This window comes from Petaurus breviceps, unplaced genomic scaffold (assembly GCF_028583685.1).
Source record: "Petaurus breviceps papuanus isolate PSGF00001 unplaced genomic scaffold, PetGlider_PUasm1.0 218, whole genome shotgun sequence".
NCBI classification, from domain to species: domain Eukaryota; kingdom Metazoa; phylum Chordata; class Mammalia; order Diprotodontia; family Petauridae; genus Petaurus; species Petaurus breviceps.
Window position 1 is genome coordinate 6,245,822 of NW_027185872.1, and position 22,798 is coordinate 6,268,619.

At 43.4% G+C, this 22,798-nt stretch overlaps 1 protein-coding gene across 1 annotated transcript in view; it reads left to right on the forward strand.

The window, feature by feature from the left end:
* THSD7A (thrombospondin type 1 domain containing 7A) overlaps positions 1 to 22,798 on the forward strand; it is a 350,332-nt gene that overhangs the window by 251,250 nt on the left and 76,284 nt on the right. The window contains exons 8-9 of the mRNA XM_069094452.1: positions 14,739 to 14,933; positions 19,424 to 19,658. Coding sequence (XP_068950553.1) covers positions 14,739 to 14,933; positions 19,424 to 19,658 — 430 coding nt within the window. The remainder of the gene's footprint in view (positions 1 to 14,738; positions 14,934 to 19,423; positions 19,659 to 22,798) is intronic.

The following is a 22,798-nucleotide window of genomic DNA, read 5'->3' on the forward strand; positions in this document are numbered from 1 at the left end:
ACAGAGAGAGGGGGGGAAGGGGAGGGAGAGATAAAAGAGGAGGGGGAGAGAGAGAATTGCAATCAGCAACCTATCCACCTTTTAAAGAGGTTCTTTTCTTTCCAAATGCATGTTAGTGTAATTGGTTAATGACACTCCCAAGCCCCATATACAAATTTCACAAAGATAGAGGACAAGGTTCTCCTTCCTTTTGGAGGGATTTCATGGCAAAGGGGCAAAAGTGCAGATTTAGGGTCAGTGGAAACCTAGGTTCAGATGCCAGCTCTGACTCTTCCTCCCTTTGTAAGGCTAGTCAGGTAACTTCTCTGAGTCAAAGTTCACTTTTGTGGAATGAGGACAGTGACACCTGTTGAGCCTCCCTCACATTCTGCTCCCAGATCACCAGCTACCTATTAGACTTTGTCAAACTAGCTTTCTCAGAGATATTTTCAATTGAACCCATCTGAAGCTGACCTTATTTTCTTTCCCCCTGAACCCTCCCCTCTTCCAAACCCCCTATGTCAGTTGAAAATAACATTCTCCTTCCCATGCCCAGGTTCAGAAGCTTGGCATGATCCTGGCTCTTCATGCTTTATCACTCCATACATCCAATCATTTGTCAAATCTTGATTTTTGTACCTTTAACATGTCTCACATCTGACCCTTTCTCTCCCCTCATTCAGCTACCACCTTTAGTTCAGACTCTCAATACCTTTTGTCTACATGGTAGTAACAATCTCTTAATCTCCTTGCCTCAGGTCTCCTCCCAATTTGGGTACATCCTAACTCTGTTGCCAAAGTCATCTTTGTGAAGTTCAGATATGGCCATGTGACTCCTCTTCTAAATCAATTCTAGTGACTTCCTGTTGCCTGTAGAACAAACTGAAACTTTTTCTGTTTATCTTCTAATGCCCTGCACAACCTGACTCCAACCTCATTGGACCTTACTCTTCCTCCCATACTTTTCAATCTGACCTAACGGACTTTCTCGCTATTCCTCTATCCAAATACTCCATCTCCCATATCCATGTTGTGATTTTTATTTCTACTGGCCATATCCTCCATGACCAGAATGCGTTTCCTCTTACCTCTCTCTATTTCACAGTCCTTCTCTCTTTAAGGTACAGGTCAGGCATCACATTCTGCATGGACCTTTCTTCATCCATCTGCTAGTGTTCTTCTTCCCAAACTTACCATGTTTTAATTACTTTGTGTATGTGTGTATATGTATGTATGTATGTATGTAGTACTTGTTAACGTTAATGTTTGCACTCTATTTTTCTGTGTTTCTTGTCTTCTCCATTGAAATCTAAACTTATTTTATTCTTATACCACCCCATCCTACTCCCAGTGCCTAGAACAGGGCCTGACACGTAGTATGTGCAAGATACTGACTGGTTGACACTTGAATCCTAACTATTCCTCTGATACCCAATCCATTGCCAAATCTTATCCTTTCTATCTCTATGACATTTTTTTGCATCAGCTTCCTTTTTTCCACTCTGAAAACCACAACCACAATGGTGCAAGGTTCTAATTAATCCTTACCTGGATAGCTTCCTCCTTAATGGGTCCTGTCCCATAATTCTCAACCATTCCCAATTCCCCCACATAGCTTCCAAAGTGGTATTCCTAAAGCACAGACCTGACCATTTCACTTTTCTATGAAGTAAATTGTGTTGTCCTCTGTTCCCTCATGACAAATGTAACTCTCTAAAACTCTTCACGATCTGGCCCCAATCTAGTTTCTACCCTTATTATATGCTGCTTCCAAGTGGGCCTCACACAGAGCTCTCCCTCCCCCTTCTCAGTGCCTTTATACCAGCTGTCCCCATGCCTGAAATGTCCTCTCACAAGCACACACCCCCCACACACACACCACAGCTCAGAGAATCTTGTTTCCTTCCAGACTCATGGGCTGCCTTCTCCATGGAGCTTTCCCTGATCCTCACATTTCATATGCATAAGAGATGATCTTGCCATCTCTCCTAATAGAATATGAGTTTCCTAAGTCAGGAAGCATTTAGTCCATCCTTTAATCTTCAATGCCTTGGACAGTGCCTGGTACCTAGAAGATACTTAATGAATCCTTATTGATTGCCTGACTATGAATTTCAAGTCAGTATCTATGTCTAATCTCTGGAATTTAAAACATAATACTTTCTTTAAAATCTTCTTAATCTTTGCCTAATACATAATTTTCTAGATTTCTACCCTGAAAAGTGTTTTCCTAAGATTCTCTTATATTTACATCCTTCTTGCTGGTGATTCTGTTCCTTGAATTCCCCCAAATAGAACTTTTGTCTAAAATCATGACTATGAAAAACCTTCTGTCTAGGCATCTCTGCTCACCCATTTCTCCCCAGCCCCATCCTGGCTCTGTTGGGCCACCCTGATCTCCAGATTCCTCCACTCGGGGTTGCTACATTAAAAATCTCAGAGCAGTTACCACAGATATCAGGGTGCCTGCATCTCCTTTTCTTGCTGGATCAAACAGGAAACTATTTCTTCACTTTTAAATGTGGTTACGAACTATGCTTATTTTCATACTCTCCTAATTCAATAGAGGATTAGATTTTCCTTTAAGCTGTCCCTCGGGAGCTAAGAGACTCTACACAGACCTCTAGAAGATACCAAATCAGAGCAGAATGTATTCAATAGGTTTGTACTTCATTGATATTGCTGTTATATACCAAGTGCTATAAACTCCTGTGCAAAGGGCCTGTCATCATTTTATGTTGTATTGAAAAATATCACCAGTGAGTGTGATGTGGCATGATCATCTTTCTCCAAATCTTGTTTTTAGCAAGTACATCCACAATAACAAGAATCTCATGTTTTATTTTTAACTGGATTTCTTCAGTGACTCTGCATTCACCCTTTTATTAAACACACATAAGGGGTAGCTAGGTGGTACAGTGAATAGAGCACTAGCCCTGGAGTCAGGAGGACCTGAGTTCAAATCCAGCCTCAGACACTTAACACTTACTAGCCGTGTGACCTTAGGCAAGTCACTTAACCCCAATTGCCCTCCAAAAAGCATAAAAAAAACACATAAGGACAGGTTTGGCAGTTCCATTCTGTTCTATTGGAAAGGACACGCCCTGTTAATCTTTGCAGACAAGTTGTGAAGTTATGACTGAGGTTGAGTGTTCCAAGCAACATCCCAGGGAAGGCAGGAGGTGGAATTGTCCCTCAAATGAGGCTCTCTCCACACTGAGAGGACTTGGAGCGGCTGCTGTTATTTCCTTAAGAATATGCAGTTTCTGGCAGTTTATCATGTTATGAGCTTCAAAAAAAGGAAGGTGTCAAAGGTCAAGATGCTCACAAAATCATTATAAAAATGTCAAAAGCAATTAGGCTGCTTAGAAGAGTAAACCCCTAAAGAAATAAAGCAGATGCTATAAAAATGTATCTTCTCCACCGGGCTCCAGTTCATTTCCCAAAGAAGACTATTGATGAGTTCCAGATAGGCTTAGTGGAATCAATATGCTCTTGGAAAGGTTTACCCCATAGAAGGAATGCAATTCAATTGTGTGAGCATATCTTACTTCCGTACTGTGTGAGCATGTCTTACTTACCTACTGTGTGCAGGGAAAAGAAAAATCAGTGGCCAAATGGGCCCTTTTGCAAAGGTGTAAGTGAAACATATGTTGTTGGCATTGTTTTCATTCAATGAGCATTACTCAAACTCCAGCTATGCTAGGTCATGGAGATATAAAGGTGAAGATGGACACAGTCCCTGCCTTCAGGGAGCTTTCAGACTGTACCAATGGTATAGATGCAGCATGTGCATAGATAAGCAGGGTATTGAGGAACGAGGCTGAAGGAAAGCTGCAGAGAAACACCCTGGGAGAAGTTGAGAGGTGAAAGAGCACTTTCAGCAGTGGTGATATCTAGGAAGCCTTCATAGCTCACAGAGGAAGCAGCAGCTGAGAGATGAGCTTTGAAGGAAAAGAAGGATTTTAAGAAACATATGATGAAAGAGCACATTGAAGATACAGAAGGAAACCTATAAACAGACATAGAGATGGGGAACATAAGGTTCCAGGCCAGTCTGCTTAGAGAATAGTGGGAGAAAGGGAATAATATGAAATAGGACTGGAAAGGCATGTTGGATACAGTTGATTGAGGGCCTTCAATGCCAGGTGATGGAGTCTGTGTTTTCCCCTCACTGGGAGCCTTGACTGAATGTTCTTGAGAAACTGAGTGACCTGATCAGACTGGTGTTTTTGGAAGAACATTTTGGCAACTGTGTGCAGGAGAAATCAGAAAAGGGAAAGGACTGAAAATAGGCAAAGCAATTAGTGAGTGATTACAATAGTCAAAGTGAGGATAATAGGTACTAGGTTCATGGTCATATGAGGTGCAAAAGACAGAATTAGGTAGAAACAACCAGGCTTAGCCACTGACAAAGTGAGAATATTGGAGGAAAATATCAATAACACTGAAATTTGGGGGTCTCAGTAATTGGTAAGAGGACTCCATTCACAAAAATAGCTAATTTGGGGGAAGGGCAGGTTTGGAGGGGAGAGGAATGAGCTCCATTATAATAGACTGAATTTGCAGAAGACACTGGACGTTAGCTCAGGGTGGAGGCTGTGGCTAGATACATTAGTCTGAGAGACAGTCTCATAGGGGTGACCATTGGCAATTTAAAAAAGACAGTCAGAGAATGCTGACATGAGCTCAACAAGCAGCACCAAAATCTGGTAACCTGTGCCAGGCATCAGAGTAGGACTGCTTAATAGACATTGCTATATTTCACCTCGGTTCTGCCCATCCAAGCAACTCCAGGTTTATGTATTGTGAGAAACTAGGCTAGGGTTTAGGCCCAGCCTCTTTTTAATGGTTGTGTTTTCTTTCTTTTTTTTTTAAAGCAATCGGGGTTAAGTAACTTGCTCAAGGTTACATGGCCCGTTATTTTTGTGTGGGTGCCAAGTATCTGAGGCCAGAACCCATCCCAGGTCTCCAGATGCTGGGGTAGGCGCTCTTACTCACTGCACCACCTAGCCGCCCCTGCAGCCTCTCAAACTTACCAGGTTGTCTCTAAGATGGGAAAAGAAATACAAAGCAAAAGAAGTAAACAGAGGTCCATGTTAAAGCTTGCCTCGATGAATGCCCTTGCTCTAGCTGACTGTGACCTCGTCACCACAGAGCTTAACCTCTCTGTCCTCACTCCTTCACTGAAAGACTCAAAGGACACTCACTCTGCAGAAAGAGAGAGAGAAAGAGAGAGAGAGAGAGAGAGAGAGAGAGAGAGAGAGAGAGAGAGAGAGAGAGAGAGAGAGAGAGAGAGCGACTTAACTAGCACATGTGGCCAGCCAACATCTGGCCAGGAAGTGTCGTGAGTGACCTGGGAAATCCCCAGTCACGTCCTTATGTTTAATTGGCCAGGTTTTACATGCTGGATATTGTCTGGGGACAAGAGAGACTTTTTGGTTCGGTGTAAGGAGATCCTCCAAGCAATGAGAGCTCTCCCATGCTGGCCTACAGTGCCTCCTCACTGGAGGCCTCCAAGCAGGGGCTGGATGGTCGCCTATTGGAGCTGCTCCAAAGGGGTGTCTGGTTCAGGAAGGGATTGGGCTAGGTGGCAGCTGAGGTCCCTTCCAATGCTGTGATTCCAAGATTCTCCACCCCAGGAGGAAGTCAATTCTATTTGCATTTGGATCTCTCACAACACCAAGTGTCTGTGGTTCCTTGGACAAAGGAGTATCTCGGAGACACTCCATAAATATCCTTTGATTGAGAGACTCCAGGGTCATAGTGAAGGATGACCAGCAAAAGCCAAAGTGTGAACTCTGCCTTCAGAACTTCCCTATAACAAAACCTCCAGATAGGAAAGAGGCTTTCCCTCCCGCCAGCCCCAGACACTTACTTATGGAGAAATCTGGACTACAATATCAGAGCCCCCTGCCAGGTCAGCCGACACTCTTCCCCCCCCCCCCCCGAGGGTGGAGTTCACTTCAGTGAAGCAGAGAAATTCAAAGTCATGCTTGAAACCCAATATAATTTCTCAACATTTATTTGCAGCATCTTGTGCCTTTAAGTACTTTATTAAAATATGCCCCACAGCACCTCAGGATTTGGAGGTCACGTATTTTAGCACATTTCAGTCTGAAATTGGAAAGTCTGACAGGTCTCGATAGCTCAGGGGGACTGGTAATGCTGCCTTATACCTCAAGGTCACCTGATTCAATCTTGCTGAGGTCACAGAGGAAGGAGAACAGAGATGTCACTGGAGGGAAGACAAAGGAAGGAAGGAAGGATGTGGGAAAGACAGGATAATAAGGGCTTGAAAAAAAGGAAAGATCATGCTTAAACAGGTACAAAAAGTGAATAATGAAAAGGAGAAAACCCTGAAAGTAACTTGATGACCTGGAGAAATGGCCCGTCTGATCCATGATATACAACAGAGAAAACAGCGAGAGAGAAGGAAATAACGAGAAAGGCTGAGGGCTGCGAAAATCAGAAATCGAGTTCTATAATGATTATTAAAAGGTGTCATGTTAAATAGGCTTTTTGTTGTAATATGATTGACTTTTGTCTATCGTATCTCAGTGAACAAATTCATTCCTGCAAACATATACTGTATTTTTATCATTTTTGCTTGTTATATAAACTTAAGATTTTTAGGTTCTAAAACTGCGGGTTTACCGTCATGCTTAAGGGATGTATGTGTACATGTGTAGGCTATAGAAGGAATCCTTATGCACAATCCTGGCCATGTGTACCAACCCAGATCCAATTTAGCTCCAATTTTCAAGATATAGATTTGCCCCCCCCCAAGGGATCCTTTGAATTAAATACTAACTGTAAATGGGGCAAGCACTTTGGCCACAATCAAAAGGCTTCTTGATGTTTGCAGGCTATTCCTTGGGATATAGGAGAAATTGACATGTTAATTGTGTGTGTGTGTGTGTGTGTGTGTGCGTATTCTGAAATAGGTGAAAGAGCAAAATGTTGTTTCAGCACTAATCTCCAAATCAGAGCCAGAGTAATTCCTTTCCATCACTGACTTTATGAATCTGGGGACATTATCCAGTTTGTGCTTTATTTTCCTGTTTTATCAAATGATTTCTAATGTTCTTTTCCCCATTTCTCCTGCTGCTAGATGGATGAGTTCCTATTTTTAGCATGCCTTGAGATCACAATTGACTCTCAATAAATAACTGTTTCTTGAATAAAGAATCATGATATCCACTTGAATCTCCTTTAACTCTCTGTGATGTTCTTATGGAAATCCTCAAGGAAACTTTCAGGAAAATTGGCAAATACTCACATACTAATTGCCCAGTGTCATAAAGATTATTAAACTGGTGTGCCTATGGTGAAGAAGGGAAGTGGGTATCACTAAGGATAGAGGATGAGTAAAGAGTAAAAATAATGTTTATAGATCTAAACATTTCTGAAAATTATTCACAAGATTGGGTTAACTAACCAACAACACTGATCACTGAAACAACATTCTTTAAGCATTCCAAAAAGAAAACGAGAGGTAATGTGGTGAAGGAGAGAATTCCAAAAATATATTTAGTCCTCAAAGCAAGTTTGGTCTTACTTTCTTGTGGCCTCCTTTCCAAGAATTTCTCATCCACTTGATTTTGCCTACTTTGGCGATAGCTATAAGAGGAATAGAACATGGTGCCTTTCAGATAAAAGAATATAAACAGTGTTTTTATGAAAGATGTATAGGCTATCAACAGCCATAGGAGAAAATGTTCTAAATCACTAAAACTAAGATAAACACAATTAACATATCTCTGAGGCTGTCTTTCAGACCTAGCGAATTGATAAAGAAAATAAAACATGTAAATAGTTGATATTGGAGGGGTTGTAGGAAAAACAGGCATATTAGTATACTTTGAATGAAGCTACAAATTGGTCCAGTCATTCTGGAAAACAATTTGAATTTATGTATAATTTTGCTGAAAAGTTACTGAACTTGTCTACCATCTTGGACCCAACTCTCCCTTTACTGGGTTTCTCCCCTAAGTAGGTCAAAGATAGGAAGAAAGGCTAAATACACATCAAAATGTTCATAGCAGAAAAAAAGAACATGCATTGATTAGGGGATGGCCACACCAATTGTGACTTAAGGGTATTAGCATCCTTTAAGAAATGATGAATATGAAGAACTCCTGAAAATATGGGGAGACATATAAAGGGATGGAGCAGGCAGAATCGAGACAAAAGAATGCATGATAACAACTATGGAAAGGAAAAGAATGCTTAAAAAAAAGAGAACTTCAAGTCATTGTTGTGACCAATCATGGCCCCAGACACCAAATGCTGAAACCTACTTCTCTATTCTTGGTAGAGAGCTGGGTAACTCCCGGTGCAGCATGAGTAATACATTGAAAAGAACAGTCAGTGTGCCAGCTTGTCTTGTATAAATTATTTTCTTTGGTTGGTGTAGAAGGGCTTGGTGGGGGGAGGGGTTTAAAAAAGTGACAGTGACATAAAAACCAAAAGCATCAATGAGAATATTTTTCAGAGTTATAGATCACATCATTGTAGCAAATGTTTTTTTTTCCTTTTTTCTCTCTTTTCTAAGGAAAGCTGAGAAGCACACAAATATTATGCCAATAGAAAATCAGGCTGCGGAGATGAGATACGATTTTAGCCCTGGGGTTTGCACATATATTTTTTCTCCATATGTTTCCTGTAAAATGTACCTTTTGCAAGTTTAGGAAAATCTCTGGAGCTCCTCAAAATGAGGCATTCTGTGGCTGCAAAGCAGCAGTTTGGTGCTATTGGCCCTGGAAAGTTCCTGTTAAAAAACAGAATTGGTGGGTGGGGACAGGGAGGTAGCATATGTGTTTATGATGTCAAGATGAAAATCCTCTTGAGAAATTGCGAGAGAGACAGAGACAGAGACAGAGACAGAGAGAGAAACTAGAGAAGGCAGTGGCACTGGTCTGCGTACAAGGTAAGAACTATACCAGTTTCAGAAGGAGTGGGATGGATGTGTGTTCCAAACATGGGCAGCTAGAGCAGAGCTCTGGCATGGGCCCACATCTCACCATCAGATTGGCAGGGTAGCTACCCTGGAGAGGGTCAATGTCCTTTCCATTGGTCTATTGATGGTTCAAACCTTCCATTTTAATAGCATAGTTCACTGAATAAGAGTGTGAAACATTCTGGTGCCCTATAATACATGCCTGTACATTTACAACCTGAGAGAAGCAGGCAGGAAAGGGGACAACCAGAGGCTGGTGGGACTCCCTGAGGTTTCCTTCTTTTTCTTTGTTCAGCCTTTCTTGACCTTTACTCAAATGCTGGACAGCTGCCCATCTTAGTCCCTCAGGACTGTTGATACCAGGCCCTACCCAGGCTTCCAGGGTACTACTGAATCTCCCCAGAAGCTCCTATCCTAAGCAAAGAAGTTTTCATTCATTAATTCAACAATATTTACTGAGCCCCTACTGGGTAGAGAACACAGAACATATGTTCTTTATGTGAGAGGTCCCCTAAGTACCCTCAAGACTGAAATGGGGTTTTCCAAAAGGGCTTTTCTGATATTCTGGTGAAGTAAGTCAACACAGAGCAGGCAACCAGTGTTCAAACTTGTTGAATCACAAAGTATAAGTCTGAAATATAACTAATGAGGGCTTAAAGGTTGGCTTAGCTTCCTGAACTATCTAGGCCATTCCATCTATTTCCCACTTTGTTCAGAACTTGGCTGTCTTGGCCATAGACCCTCAGTTCCCCTCCTTCCCCAGACTCAGCTAAACCCAGGCTTTCCATCCACTTCAGGGTTGCTGTCCCTCCCAGCTCCTCCCAGTGAGTTAATCTTGTAGACAACAACAATCAACCACATTTTCAAGGTTTCACCAGCTTCTCTAGGCTCAAGATATCTGAATTGGTTATGGTAACTACCCAGTTTTCTAGGACCATCAAGATTTTGAGAAAAGTAAATGCCCTTGTAGTATCACTTTGCAAAAATAAGGTCCTTTGTCCATTGGCACACCCCTATTTGGTATTCAGTTCATTCACCAAAGGCCAATGATGCACCCAACATTGTGGCCAGAAAACTAAAAAGTGAGACAATCCTTGCCCTCAGAGATCTTAAATCTTATTGTATGAAAATATCACATGCCCATATCAGTCATTACAAAATGATTTTCAGGAGGAATACAGCATCAACAACTGGAAGATGAGGAAATGTCTCTTATAGGAGGTGTTTGGACTAAGCCTCAAATAGAGCTAGAAATTCCAAAAGGGAAGCCCAGAGGAAGACCATCCTGGGTATGGGAGACAGCCTTTCCCATAAAGGTACAGTGGTGCAAGATGGAGAAAGTGGACCAGGTTGACTAGAAGTGTGTCTGAGGGAGAAATGACACAAAATCACCCTAAAAGGAATGTTAGAGCCAAATAACTATGGTTTCATCCAAGAGACAATAGGGAACTACTGAATCTTCTTGATCAAGGGCAATGGTCAGAGCTGTGCTTTAAGAATATCAGTATGGTGGTTATATGGAAGAAAGATGAGACAGGGGAGAACCTCAAGGCAAGAGACCTAGTTAGGAGACTATTGTAATCAGCCAGAGAAAGGAAATGTGAATGTGTGTCAAGGGACTGTCAGTGCAGGTGATAATATGGGAACAGGTACAAGAAATATTGAGGAAGAAGAATCAATAAGACTTGGCAACTGACGAAATATAGGGAGACAAATGGGGAAAAGGAAAGAATTGGGAAGGACTCTGAGGTTGTGAATTTGGATCAGTGGAAATATGGCTGGACTTTGGAAGAAATAAGCATGTTCAAAAGGGGAATGGGTTAGGGGAAAGATAACCCCAATGTTGAACTTGACTCGCCTATGGCACAACGAGTAGGCAGTTGATAATATGGGACTGAAGTTTAAGCAAGATGACTGGATATGCTAGGCCTGTGGTGTCATTAGTACAGGGAATATGAGGGTGAGGCAACCCCCTCTACAAAGTCAGATGGGTGGGATGGCCAGGTGGATCAGTGAGTAAGAGCACCGTCTCCAGTGTCGGGATGACCTGGGTATCAAATCCAGGCTCAGTTACTTAGCAGCACACCCAGAAATAACTGGCCATGTAACCTTGAGCAAGTTACTTAACCCCGACTGCTTTAAAAAAAAAAAGTCAGATGGGCACTTTCTCTACAACATTCATCTTAGAGAATTACTTAAAATACTGAGCAGCAAATGACTTACCCATTGCCGTACATTATACCACACTCCCTTTCAGAAGTAAACAGTATTCATACTCATTTCAGGTGGATTGAAAATATATGATTGGCTGCTTCATTTTATAGCTGAGGCTGATGCATGGTGTCAAGGTTAGGGGGCAGTGGGTGAAGGGATTAACTGCCCCCAAAAAAGAAAAACAAACAAAAATCCACCAATCTCAAGGAACATTTTCCTAAGTGTTCTAGCTCATGGCATGTAAAGTTAGTGGGTGAGAACATAGAGCTAATGATGTTGAAGGCATGGATGCTACCTCCCTATGGGTCAGTGGCTTTTACCTTATTTCAGGATCCAAGATCTACATTGCCAATCAATGTCAATCACTAAAGTGGTGCCCTTGGTCAGAAGGCTGACTGCATGAAAGAATATTGCTGGCTCAATGTTGCATCATCCTTCAAGGAGAGCTGAGAGTGCATAGCCTGCATGTACCTCTTTCACAGACAAAGATCACTTTATTAAATTCTTTTTCATCTTTGGCCATCTGTTTCCCACTAAATGAAGTCTGGATGTAGCTGGCCTGCCTCTTATTAGTTTCTATTTCAGTCTGGTTGGCCACAGATGGAAGGAGACCCAGCCCAGGTTGGTGCTGAGTCTCTAATCCATGCACCAGGGGCTGTAGATAACTGCTCTATCTGAGGCTGAGTAAATCTCAGACAAACAACTCCTCTCACCTCTTGCTTGTTCCCATCTCAAACTGGCCCCACTCTCACTTTTCTATCCCTTTGGAGGACAGCATTTCTATCTGCTTTCATCCTAAGGTTTTTTTTCTTTCCAGCCTCTCTTCTGGAAAGGCAGAAAGACTTCCAAATTATGACTAACCACAGGGAAATTCATTCCAAGCCTCTACCTCCTTCAAGAGTGGTGTTGATCAAGACCCAACAGACAGCAACAGGTTCCATAGCTGTCTACAGTATATGGTACTGTCCAGAAGTGGTGTCTCTGGCTCAAAGCATGTCCATCTTACCCAATAGACTGCTGATAGGTCACTGTTTGCAATGAAAACTCATATATTTTAGCCAATCATTCCTCATTCACCCTGGAGTTCCTTCAGAATGTGAAATTGAAGGTGGTTGCTTCCCCATGACTTTATCCAATCTTGCCCAATCCCGGCATGCCCTGTGCATTTTGCCACTGCTAGCTTCTGCATGGCAGCATAAGGGCCAGAATTCTAGACTTGACTACAGTCAAGAAGCCCTGGGCTTGAATCCAGCTTTGACATTTGCAAGCTATGTAACCTAAGCAAGCCATCTGAGCCCTCTCTCCTCAGTTTCTGCAGTTGTACAATGGAAATAATAACAGCACCTGCCTCGGGGGACTGTTGTAAGGACAAAGAAGATTAGATATAGATACAGGTAACCCTCAAGCCTCAAAGTGCTATATAAATATAAATCAGTCAATCAACAAACATTTATTGGGTATTTGTGTGCCAAGCACTGTGCTAAATGCTGGGAATACAAAAAATGGCAAATACTGTGGTCCCTGTCCTTAAGGATCTCACTTTCTAATGGCAGCTGCTGCCATTAGAACAATCATGGTGACTGTTGACACATCTGAGCTGTTGGCTTCAAAAATTGCATTGGAATAGAATGTTCCTTAATTTCCTCCACCACAAAAGCCCATTGTCTCTCTACGAAGTGGTCTGAGGCACTTATTCTAGTCCAGGAATATATCTTGCCAGTTTTCAATATCCAAGTTCCTGTTTGGATTCCTATAGGGAATCCCTGATGATTAGCGGGGCAGTCTTAGGCATGATGCCTCAAAGATCTCTTCATCTGTTTGATTTCTATTTACCATAGCAGATCCAAAAGGCTCCCCCCCCCCAGAGACAGTCTGAGACTTGCAAGCCCCTAGGGGCATCCCAAAAATAATTATGTCCAAAATCAGGTCCATTCATTTGAAGTCTTCTCCTCTTTGAGGTAACTTCAATGAATGAATGAATGGATTGATGAATGAATGAATGGATTGATGAATGAATGAGTGAGAAAATTCATGAAGAGATATGTTGTCAGGGTTTGGTATGTACCAAGCAACATGCTTTCTTGCCTGTTCTCCATCCTAAAAATCTGTCCCGCCATTGCTATGGGCATGATGTCTGGAAGAAGGATAGTTTCTGCCACATCAGCCTTTTCCTCTCAGCACTAATAAGTTCAACAAATTTGATCAAACTGTGCCTCCAATTCATTTGGGATTATTTAAGATTCTTTCAGGGAAACATTGGCATCTTCGCATTGTAGGCTTTTTTCCATTTTCTCTATAGTTTTTCATTCCCTCCACTCCCTATCTCCTGCTGATGAATGCTAGAGTGTTCCCTGCTCTTTTCTTTCCTGTTGTGTTCATTCTCCCTCTTCCATGGATCAGCGTTCACACTGAGAGGGAGCAGATTCCATGGTTAGGGTACAAGACTTGAAGTCAGGATGACTTGAATGAAAGTCCTACCTCAGATACTTATTAGATTGTGACCCTGGACACATCACGTAATTTCTCTGTGCCTCAGCTTCCTCTGTTAAAATAAGGACGGTGGATTTGGTCATCTCAAAGGTCCCTTCTAGAAATAACTCGGTAAGATCCCAAAGCCTATGATGTGACATCTTCATGGTATAAATCACAGCCACCATTCCTGCGCTGTGCATCTCTTGTCTGTATGTTCAATGCCCTACATCCACATGGATTAAATGGTTTTAATGTATGAGCAGGACTATCAGTAGATGGCAAAGTCACTGAGGGAAGAGACTGGCTGTATCTCCTCTTTGACTGTTCCCTTAGTTTTGTACAGTGCCTTGTAAACAGTAGGTATTTAATGAATACTGAACTGAATAAAATTGAAAGTTCTCTCTTCTTCCATTCTGGTGATAAAACCAGACAATCTTAAGCAGAATTTTCCTAGGATTTTTTTTACTGTTTTTCTTCTCTCATTTACATACCACATCTTCAACTGATAAAATCCATTTTAATAATCAGACTGAAACATTCCAATTGTCAAACACACACACACACATACATGCGCACACACACACACACACACACACACACACACCATGAGTCCTCAAGGACCCTTATCATAGGATTTCTGAATTCTAGATGCTTATGAGATGGCTCATAAGGGCATATGGCAGGTGCTCTAGATCTATTCATTATTTATGTGGAAATCGTGGCTCATTTCCACAAGAGGGAGAGGAGTGGCTTTCATATCAGACCTTCTGTAAGCCTTCAATGGAAGCTTAGTGCACAATTTATTTTTGATAGCACCAAATGAGACTGGGGTGTGAGACATGAAGATCTCTCCAAAGGAGCATAGCAGGGCCCCTTGGAAGCCTGTCTGCAGTTGGGCTGCAGGCCTCCTCTGGGTCCTGGTGGCAATGTTGGCATTCTTTTCATGTTTAGCAGGAGGGGCCCCACTTTGACAACTCATCTGTCAATGCTGGTTTTGTCCAATCACAAAGGGGAAAAATTTCTAATTTATTTGTTGTGACCATCTGGTCTCAATTGAACATTTGAAATTAATGTAATTGTAATGAACTGTTTCTGGCCCTTGCTTCCCCAGGAGAAGAGGTTGACAGACAGCTGTGCAGAGATGCCATCTTGCCAATCCCTGTGGCCTGTGAAGTGCCATGTCCCAAGGACTGTGTGCTCAGCACGTGGTCAGGGTGGTCCTCCTGTTCACATACTTGTTCTGGCAAAACGACTGATGGGAAGCAGATGCGTGCCCGCTCCATTCTGGCCTATGCAGGGGAGGAAGGTAAGGCCATCAGGGAGCCTTCTCAGGAGATTCTCTGGCTCGGTTAATCTGCTTTGTGTGTGACAAGGGAAGTCACCCTTCCCCAAGCACAGGCTCAGCCAAGGAAGGCCAAGGATGCAGTGATGTGCTAGGGAATCTGTCTTGGCTTTCTCCCTTTATTCTTGATGAGTCTGGTTTCCCAAGGGAGTCTTTTTTTAAAAGATCAGTATCATCACAGTCCTCATATTTTGACCTCAAAGTGGTTCAAGTTTATTATTATCTACAGCATCAAACACCAGACAAAGTCCGGAAGGAAGAAAGTCTCTGAATGCTACAAATTAGAATTTTTTCCATCTTCTCTCCTTTCCAGAAATCATTTCTTTCCCTTGAATTGGGGAGAGTGGGGAGCTATAGATCGGTGATGTCACTGGAATGGGGAACTCCCTCCCCTGGTACAGATCATCAATCCCTTTATTACACATGTTTAGAAGGTGGCCTAGGGCAACGTGCCAGAGCAAGTTGTGAATTGTCACACAACCAGGATGTATCGGGGGCAGCACTTGAACTCGGGTCTTCCTTACCAGCACTATATCCCCTGTGCCGTGTGGCTGCCTCAGCAGATAAAATGCTGGTTCTGAAGTCAGGAAGACCTCAATTCCAATCCAGTCCCACATACATGTTAGCTGTGTGACCCTGGGCAAGTCACTTAACCTCTTTCAGTCTCAGCTTCCTAATCTATAGAATGATATTAGCTCCCACTAGCACCCACCTGTCAGAGCTGTCAGGAGGATAACACAAGACCATATTTGTAAAGCACTTCACACACCCAAAGTAGCCATGGAAGTGCTGACTACAGCACATAAATTCTTTGAAATGACCCTCATTTACTTTCCCATTGTTTTTTTGTTATTTTCCCTGTTCGTTTAGACCAGCCATTCTCAAAGTCAAAGGGTCTGTGAGGTCAAAACTATTGTCATAATAGTATTAAGATGTTTTAAGTTTCTAATATGCTAAATATTGATAGGTATAACCCACATAAACAAAGCCTCTTTATAATTTTTAAGACTGTAAAGGAGTCCTGAGGCCAAAAAGCTTGAGTGGCCATAATTTAGACTCTGCAAACTGCTCAGTAACACAGTGGGAACTTTTCCACTGAATTGAAGACACTGTTTCTGTCCTCAGTTCATAGGTGATGTGCCAAATTCTCATATAGAAAAGGTCTTGAATTCTCAGAAGGAGAAGGGGAAAGAGAACAAGATTTAATAAGCATATACTGTGTGGCAGGCTTTGTGCTAAACTCTTTATTATCTCCTTTGGTCTTGACAATTGCTCTAAAGTACCTGTCCAAAATGCTAATTTGTTTCCTGATGGTGACAGTAAAGAGTATTGTCTTTAATTTTGACATCCAATAAAATAATACAGGAATAAGCAATACATGAGGTCAAGCCATGCCTGGTCACATTAAGCCATTTCCTCTCAAAGAAATATGGGTCAACACTGTGGAACACCATCAAGGCAGATGGCTTAGTGTAAATGGAGCTGTACTATACCATGATTTCTCCAAAAAAAATCACTCTGTTCTGTTTGCCCACTGATGTTGTGTCCTGCACACCCATCTAGAATGTATCTATCTGGGAACACTATCTATGACAAATACATGAGGACCTTCTTCTTGTCAAGACAGGTGATGGAGTGCGGCCCTGGTCAGCTCTATGTTTTCTGGAATGGGACACAGGAATCCCTGTTCCTTTTAGCTCTTTTCTCCTTCAAATCTGCATGCGTGCACGCACACACACACACACACACACACACACACACACACACACACACTAGTGAAGAACCCCTGTAGGTAAGCTGTTCCTTCTAGCTACCATGGAGAGCTCTTTTCTAAGTTCTTCTGAAAGGCGACCCCAGAGAATAGCTAGTGTGCTGATGTGCCAGTCCTTCCTAGTGTTTAAAAGCCAGCCATCATGTATTTCCCTACCCCCACCGCCACCACCCCTTTTAATGAACTGACCGGAGTACCAGAGAATGACAATATCCTATAGTAGGTGTTTCCCCTCAGATCATGAGGGAGGAATGTAGGGCATTCTCTATGAGAGCATGTTTTAATGTATGAGTTAGGAACTTACTGTTGTTCTCAGGAAACTGAATCATAAATGGAAATGATAAGAGAAGAGTCAGAAGCAAGAAGCAGGGAAGGAGACATGCTTCAGATGAACTATGGTGGAAGGACAGGCTTCACACTTGGGTTTCCTGGATTTCGGGCTTTACCGAATAAACCTCCATTCATTGCCATAGTATTCATTCATTCTTACCAATATTTAAGACTCTTCAGTGCTTTATAAAATTCAAACCATCAACCTAGTTGCAGCTTTCACACAGTGGGGTAGATTGGTGGACTGGTCTCAAGCCATATTAATTAAGTTTCTTTTTGCAGGGAGAAGGGACAATGTGCAGTTAGTGGTACATAGGGGATCATGGGCTGACCCGTCATGGATATGTGAAATGTCATGTTCTATAACTTCGCAAACTTTATTAGAAAGGAGAATGGATTTAGAAACATCATTCCCTGGGTCCAGAGTTGATTCTTCTGTGAAACTAATCACCCATTCAGCACAGGAAGGAGAGGGCATCGATTTGTGCAAAGTGGGAAAGGACCTGATGCAATAGCTTCCTCAGCCAGCTGTTAATAATGAACCCCTCCACCAGGATGTGTGTGCTCTTCTCCCAATGCACAGGAAGTGGACACTGACATGAAAGGATACAATCAATTGTCCTAAAGTCAAGAGAGTAGAAAGTTCCTATTTAAAGAGTCTATTGTTGCTGCTGTATCATTTTTATCCAAGCTCCTGGGACGTGTCAAGATTATCCTAACTGCCAAGTGTAGACATGGGGAGCCAAGGCAATAGCCCACATTCAGGTTATGTTTCCTGGTTACAAAACACTTTACTTGTGTTATTTACCTTGATTCACATAACCACAGTGAGTTGGGAGGGGGGCGAGTGGTAGCATTTCCACTTTCTGAATGTAGAGACTGAGAGCCAGAGAGTCTGATGCACTTCTGCTGAAAGCCATGTAGCTGACAAATAATGGACCTGGGTCCAGGTCCAGCCATATCTTCCACCTTCAAGGACAGTGGTATTTCTGCTATATTGTGTTTCTTCTTTAGAAAAGGAATAAAAAGACCTTGCAAAGAGACTCTGCTGCCATCATCCCTAGACCTCATTTCCCTCATCCGTAAAATCAGAAGATTGGACTAGATCACCTCTGAAATCCTGTCCAGCTTTGTGATCCTAAGAATTAGGGGTGATATGGCAATTATCTTCATAGGGCTCTCACAAGAAAGACAGATTGCACTGGTACTACTTAGCAATATAGGATGGTATCATAAGCAGTGAATAAATTTAGACTTTTGTTATAGAAAAAATCTACTACCAGTTAGAGCCTTCAAGGATTGGAATGGGGAGGTCATAGTGAGCTGGTGAATTTCTCATGCTTGGGATGTCCTCTTCTTGGGGACATTCTTGGTAAATAGACTTTGTTCAGGTCCAGACTGGTCCACGTGGCTGCTGACATCCCTTCTCACTGGGATACTGTGGCTGCTTCATGACTGGAGAGCCATTCATTTGATAAAGATTTCAGAGTTCTGGTGACATATAAGATCAGCATGAGTCAAAATGCAAGATTGCAGCTGAAAATGCCTTTATGATTTGGACCGCACTAAGAAATTTCTAATGGTCAGTCTCAAAAGAACAAAAGGATTAGTTCTACCATACACTTCCCCAATCAGACAATCTCTGGAATATTTTGTTCCTTCCAAGGTACCAAATTTTACAGATGAGGAAACTGGTGCACACAATGGTTAAGTGACTTGCTCAAGGTCACACAGTTAGTAAGTGTATGAGGCCAGATTTGAACTATCCTTTGTTCTACCTGGCTGCCTATCCTCAAGGACCTTCTGTTCTACTGGGGAGGGGAGTCATAAATAATATGCACCTACATAAATAAAAACAATTTATATACAAAGTAGTTTTTAAAAGGGAGAGAAGGCTATTGGGAGTGGCGGAGGTGGCAAGGAAGCTGTAGATTCTGTACCTGGGTGAAGGCAAGGGGCCAGGGTAGGATGCCACCGATGGAGAAGGGCTAGCAGGCTGACTCTTCTTTACAACTCCACCATGCTCTCAGGAATCTTGGCATCAGGAAACTCATCAGAGGACCCCTCTGGAGCCTCAATGTCCTCATCTGTGAAATGGAGATAACAATAGCTATAGCATGGCCCTCCCGGGGCTGTTGTGAGGGTCAAATAAGATAACTCTGTAAAGTGCTTGCCTGGCTCCCGGCACAGGTAGGCACAATGCCAATGTTAGCTTTGGTGTTGGTTCTTGCCTCTGTGTGCAGTGCCCAGCACAGAGCCTGGAGGATATTAGGTGTGGGATGGATGCTCACTGCATTGAGCTGGAGAAGCTGGGCCCCTGATCTTCATTCTGACATGCCCCTTCTCATTCCAGGCGGCACTCCGTGCCCAAACCACGGCGCCCTGCAGGAGACACGCGGCTGCAATGAACACCCGTGCACTGTTTACCACTGGCAAACGGGCCCCTGGGGTCCGTGCATCGAGGACAGCTCTGTCTCCTCCTTCAACGCTTCTGCAGCGCGGAATGGCGAAGCCACGTGTTCCATCGGAATGCAGACGAGGAAAGTCATCTGTGTCAGAGTCAACGTGGGCCAAGTAGGACCTAAAAAGTAAGGCTTCCTGCCTGTTAGCAGCATAGACGCTCTGCGCCAAGGCTTCCCTCTCTGGGCAGCAGGGCTCGGTTAGTGCAGTCAGGCTGCTGCCTGCGAGGGGCCAGCTGGTCCGACCAGGCACTCAGGACTTCTGGAGCCAGATCCCCAAAATCGCAGCAGAGAAACGCCCCTTCCAGCCCCTTCCCGGGCTTTAAAAAAGGGCATCCTGTCTTCTGAAAGGCCGTTCAGGAGCACGCAGATTTAATCATGCCTCCTTCATGATGATCATGATGTGCTGGTGGAGCTGGGCAGCTGCGAGGGCTACAGGGGAGGGTGGCAGCTTTCTGAAATGTCCTTCAGCCTCCTTGCGAGGAGGCAGTATCCAGGATGCAGAGACCAAGTTCAGTACCTCAAACTAAGGTTAAATGAGTGAGCTGTCTCTCAGAGATCAGAGACACAGAGACAGACACAGAGAACGAGACAGGAAGAGGAAAGAAGAGAGAGAGTGAGAGCAGGAGAGAGACCTAGACAGGGAGACAGAGACAGAGAGAATGCACTGAGGGAGAGGGCGACCCAGGCTTTGCTGGCAAATGTTTAACAACTAGAAAAACTTACAATTCACACTATTCAGTTTAATCCGCATCATTATCATTTTCTGCATTGCTTTCTCCAGTCTAGACAAAAAATAAATCTAGCCCTGACTTGTAGGTCCAAGACATAAATGCTCATGTTCACACTCAAAATGTAGCAAGAGCCGGCTCCAGCCAAGCCTTGGACAAGTCGAAGTATGTGTGGATTTGGGGGTGACTCTAAACCCCCCAGTGATTGTTGTGAGTGTCCCCCAGGGCGGGAGGTCATCTGCAGGAGGCGAGGCCTGGGCCCACTGGGGCTCAGGCAGGGAAGGAAGGGGATCCATTTGCAGGGTCACCTTTTTACTTTCTGCCAATTAGACACAAAACCTGATAAAGCTCAAATGGTGACACTAATGGGTGTCTAAAGGGAATGTCTAAGAATGCCCTATAGGAGACAAACACTGCTCCAGCTGAATCCCCGCCCGCCTTTTTATTCTTCAACTTGCAATCTAAATCTTTGTAAATCAAATTCCGCCGAGATATTTGAATCATGGCAAACTGCATAGTTGCAGGGCTGGCTTTAATATCTCTTATTTGCCAATAAGGTCAGATTCATTCTCCCTGTGGCACAAAATTCATTTCCTGCTCACAGACTTGGGCTTTCTTGGAATTGCATTGAAAAAGAATTGACTTCCCAGGGAGCCTGGGAGTTTCGGAGGGAAAGTGCCCAAAGGTCTGGATGCTTCCCTGCTTCCTCTTCAGCCATAGAGAGGCTCCTCAATCTAGGACTGGGAGGGGCCTCAGCTCCCATCTGGGGACACCCCTTGATACTACAGATAAGGAAACTGAGGACCTAAGAGGTCCTCAATAACAATAAATGAGAATCAGTAATACCAGCTGCCCCAGCTGTTCAGAAGACTCAGGACCTGGGAAGGAAGGGCTCCTGGGGGGAGATATCTCCTGCAGTCCACCCCCAATGAGGAAGGATGTCAGGACCGCATGATCTCCAGCCTGTGGGCTCAGGTAGAAAGCTGCCTTATGAGCTCATTAGGTCACAGAAAAAGCCTGACATAAATATAGACAATAGAATCTTACAAAACTGAAATCACAGGAGTTGTCCACATTTATGTAGTGCCTGTGGTTAGAAAGACATTCCTTTACAGACCTGTTGTGTGAAGTCAATGTGTTGTTATCATTGTACAAGGTCACACAGCTATTGGGTGCTACGTTCAAGATCAGAAGCCGGGTCTTGGCTCCAAACCCAGCCCTCGCTCCACTAAACCTGATCCAATGAAATTCTATAGAACAGAAACAGAATTACATCCAAGAAGACTCTGGGGCTGGAGTCTCCCTCTCTCAGACTGTCATCATCCCAGAGATAAACCTTTTCTGAGCCACCTGCCGGGTTTCTCACCAGGGCACCTTCCCTCCAGGAGCCAAAGACTTTGTGGAGCTCTGTAAAGCCAGGTGCTCCCAGGTCCAGCTTTTACTCTCCTCCAGGACTGCTGCAAACAGTTCTAGTCCTCCAGACTTTTGCTTAAGTAGAAGAAGACAAAAACATCATGCATGAGTCTGAATTTTGGAAGAAATGTGCAGGATTAACCTCCCTCAGGCTATTCAATCGGAATAGGGCCTGGGGGACCCTCACAAGAATCCAGTTTCCTATTCGTTGTAAACACCCTTTGAATTGAGCAGTTTACAGTGGCTTACCCTCAGATTTTTTATTCAGGCCCCTAGTTTCCTGTATGGCTCCACCAACCCCAGTGGATTTTCTTTGCCCTTCAAATTCTGGAGAACAGGCCGCTTTCATTTGAAAGCAAAGGCAAAGACTTCAAAAAACAGGAATATTGCCTGTTTTCCATGTGACATGCCCTGAATCATTTTGTTCAATCCTGGCACTTGACACAAATGTGCAAATAGAAACCTTGTTTTAACTCCGTTTAAGTAGCTCAGTGCTCAATGGGCAGATCGATGGTATTGGCCTCATCTGCCTTCCCAATAAAAGATTTCATGCATCTCCTTTCTCTTCTGGCTAATTTGACCTTGAATAAGATGGGAGAAGGGGAAGGGGATCAATTCCTGGATTTAAGTTGAAGCTACTAAATACAAAGAGTTTAAAAGAGAAAAAAGAGGTGTTCTGATGAAACCTCTCACCTCTCTGAGGAGCCCAGAGTTGGGTTAGTTGCCATTTCCCAGAACTGGGAGCCCGAGGGGTGTGTTACTTAGCAGACTGTGGGGTTAGGAATATTCTCTCCACAAGGAGATGGCTCTGGGCACTTAGTGACTCGTTCAGTCCAACAAGGATCCATGAATCTCCCTGCCTTGGCCGCTGAGCTAAGCAATGGGATGCAAGGGCAGAAAGGCAGCAGACACTGCGTTCAGGGAATATACGTTCTGATGGGGGGAACAGCATGTACCCAGATAGATAAGTGCAAAGTCATTTCAAGGAAAGATGAAGCACTGGGAAGGTCAGAAAAGGTCTCTTGAGGAGGGAGTCATTTAGCAGATGGCAAGAAGTAGAGACAAGGAAGAAGACTCTCCAATGTGAAGGGCCTTTGCAAAGGCACAGGAGCATCTGGAAAGCAG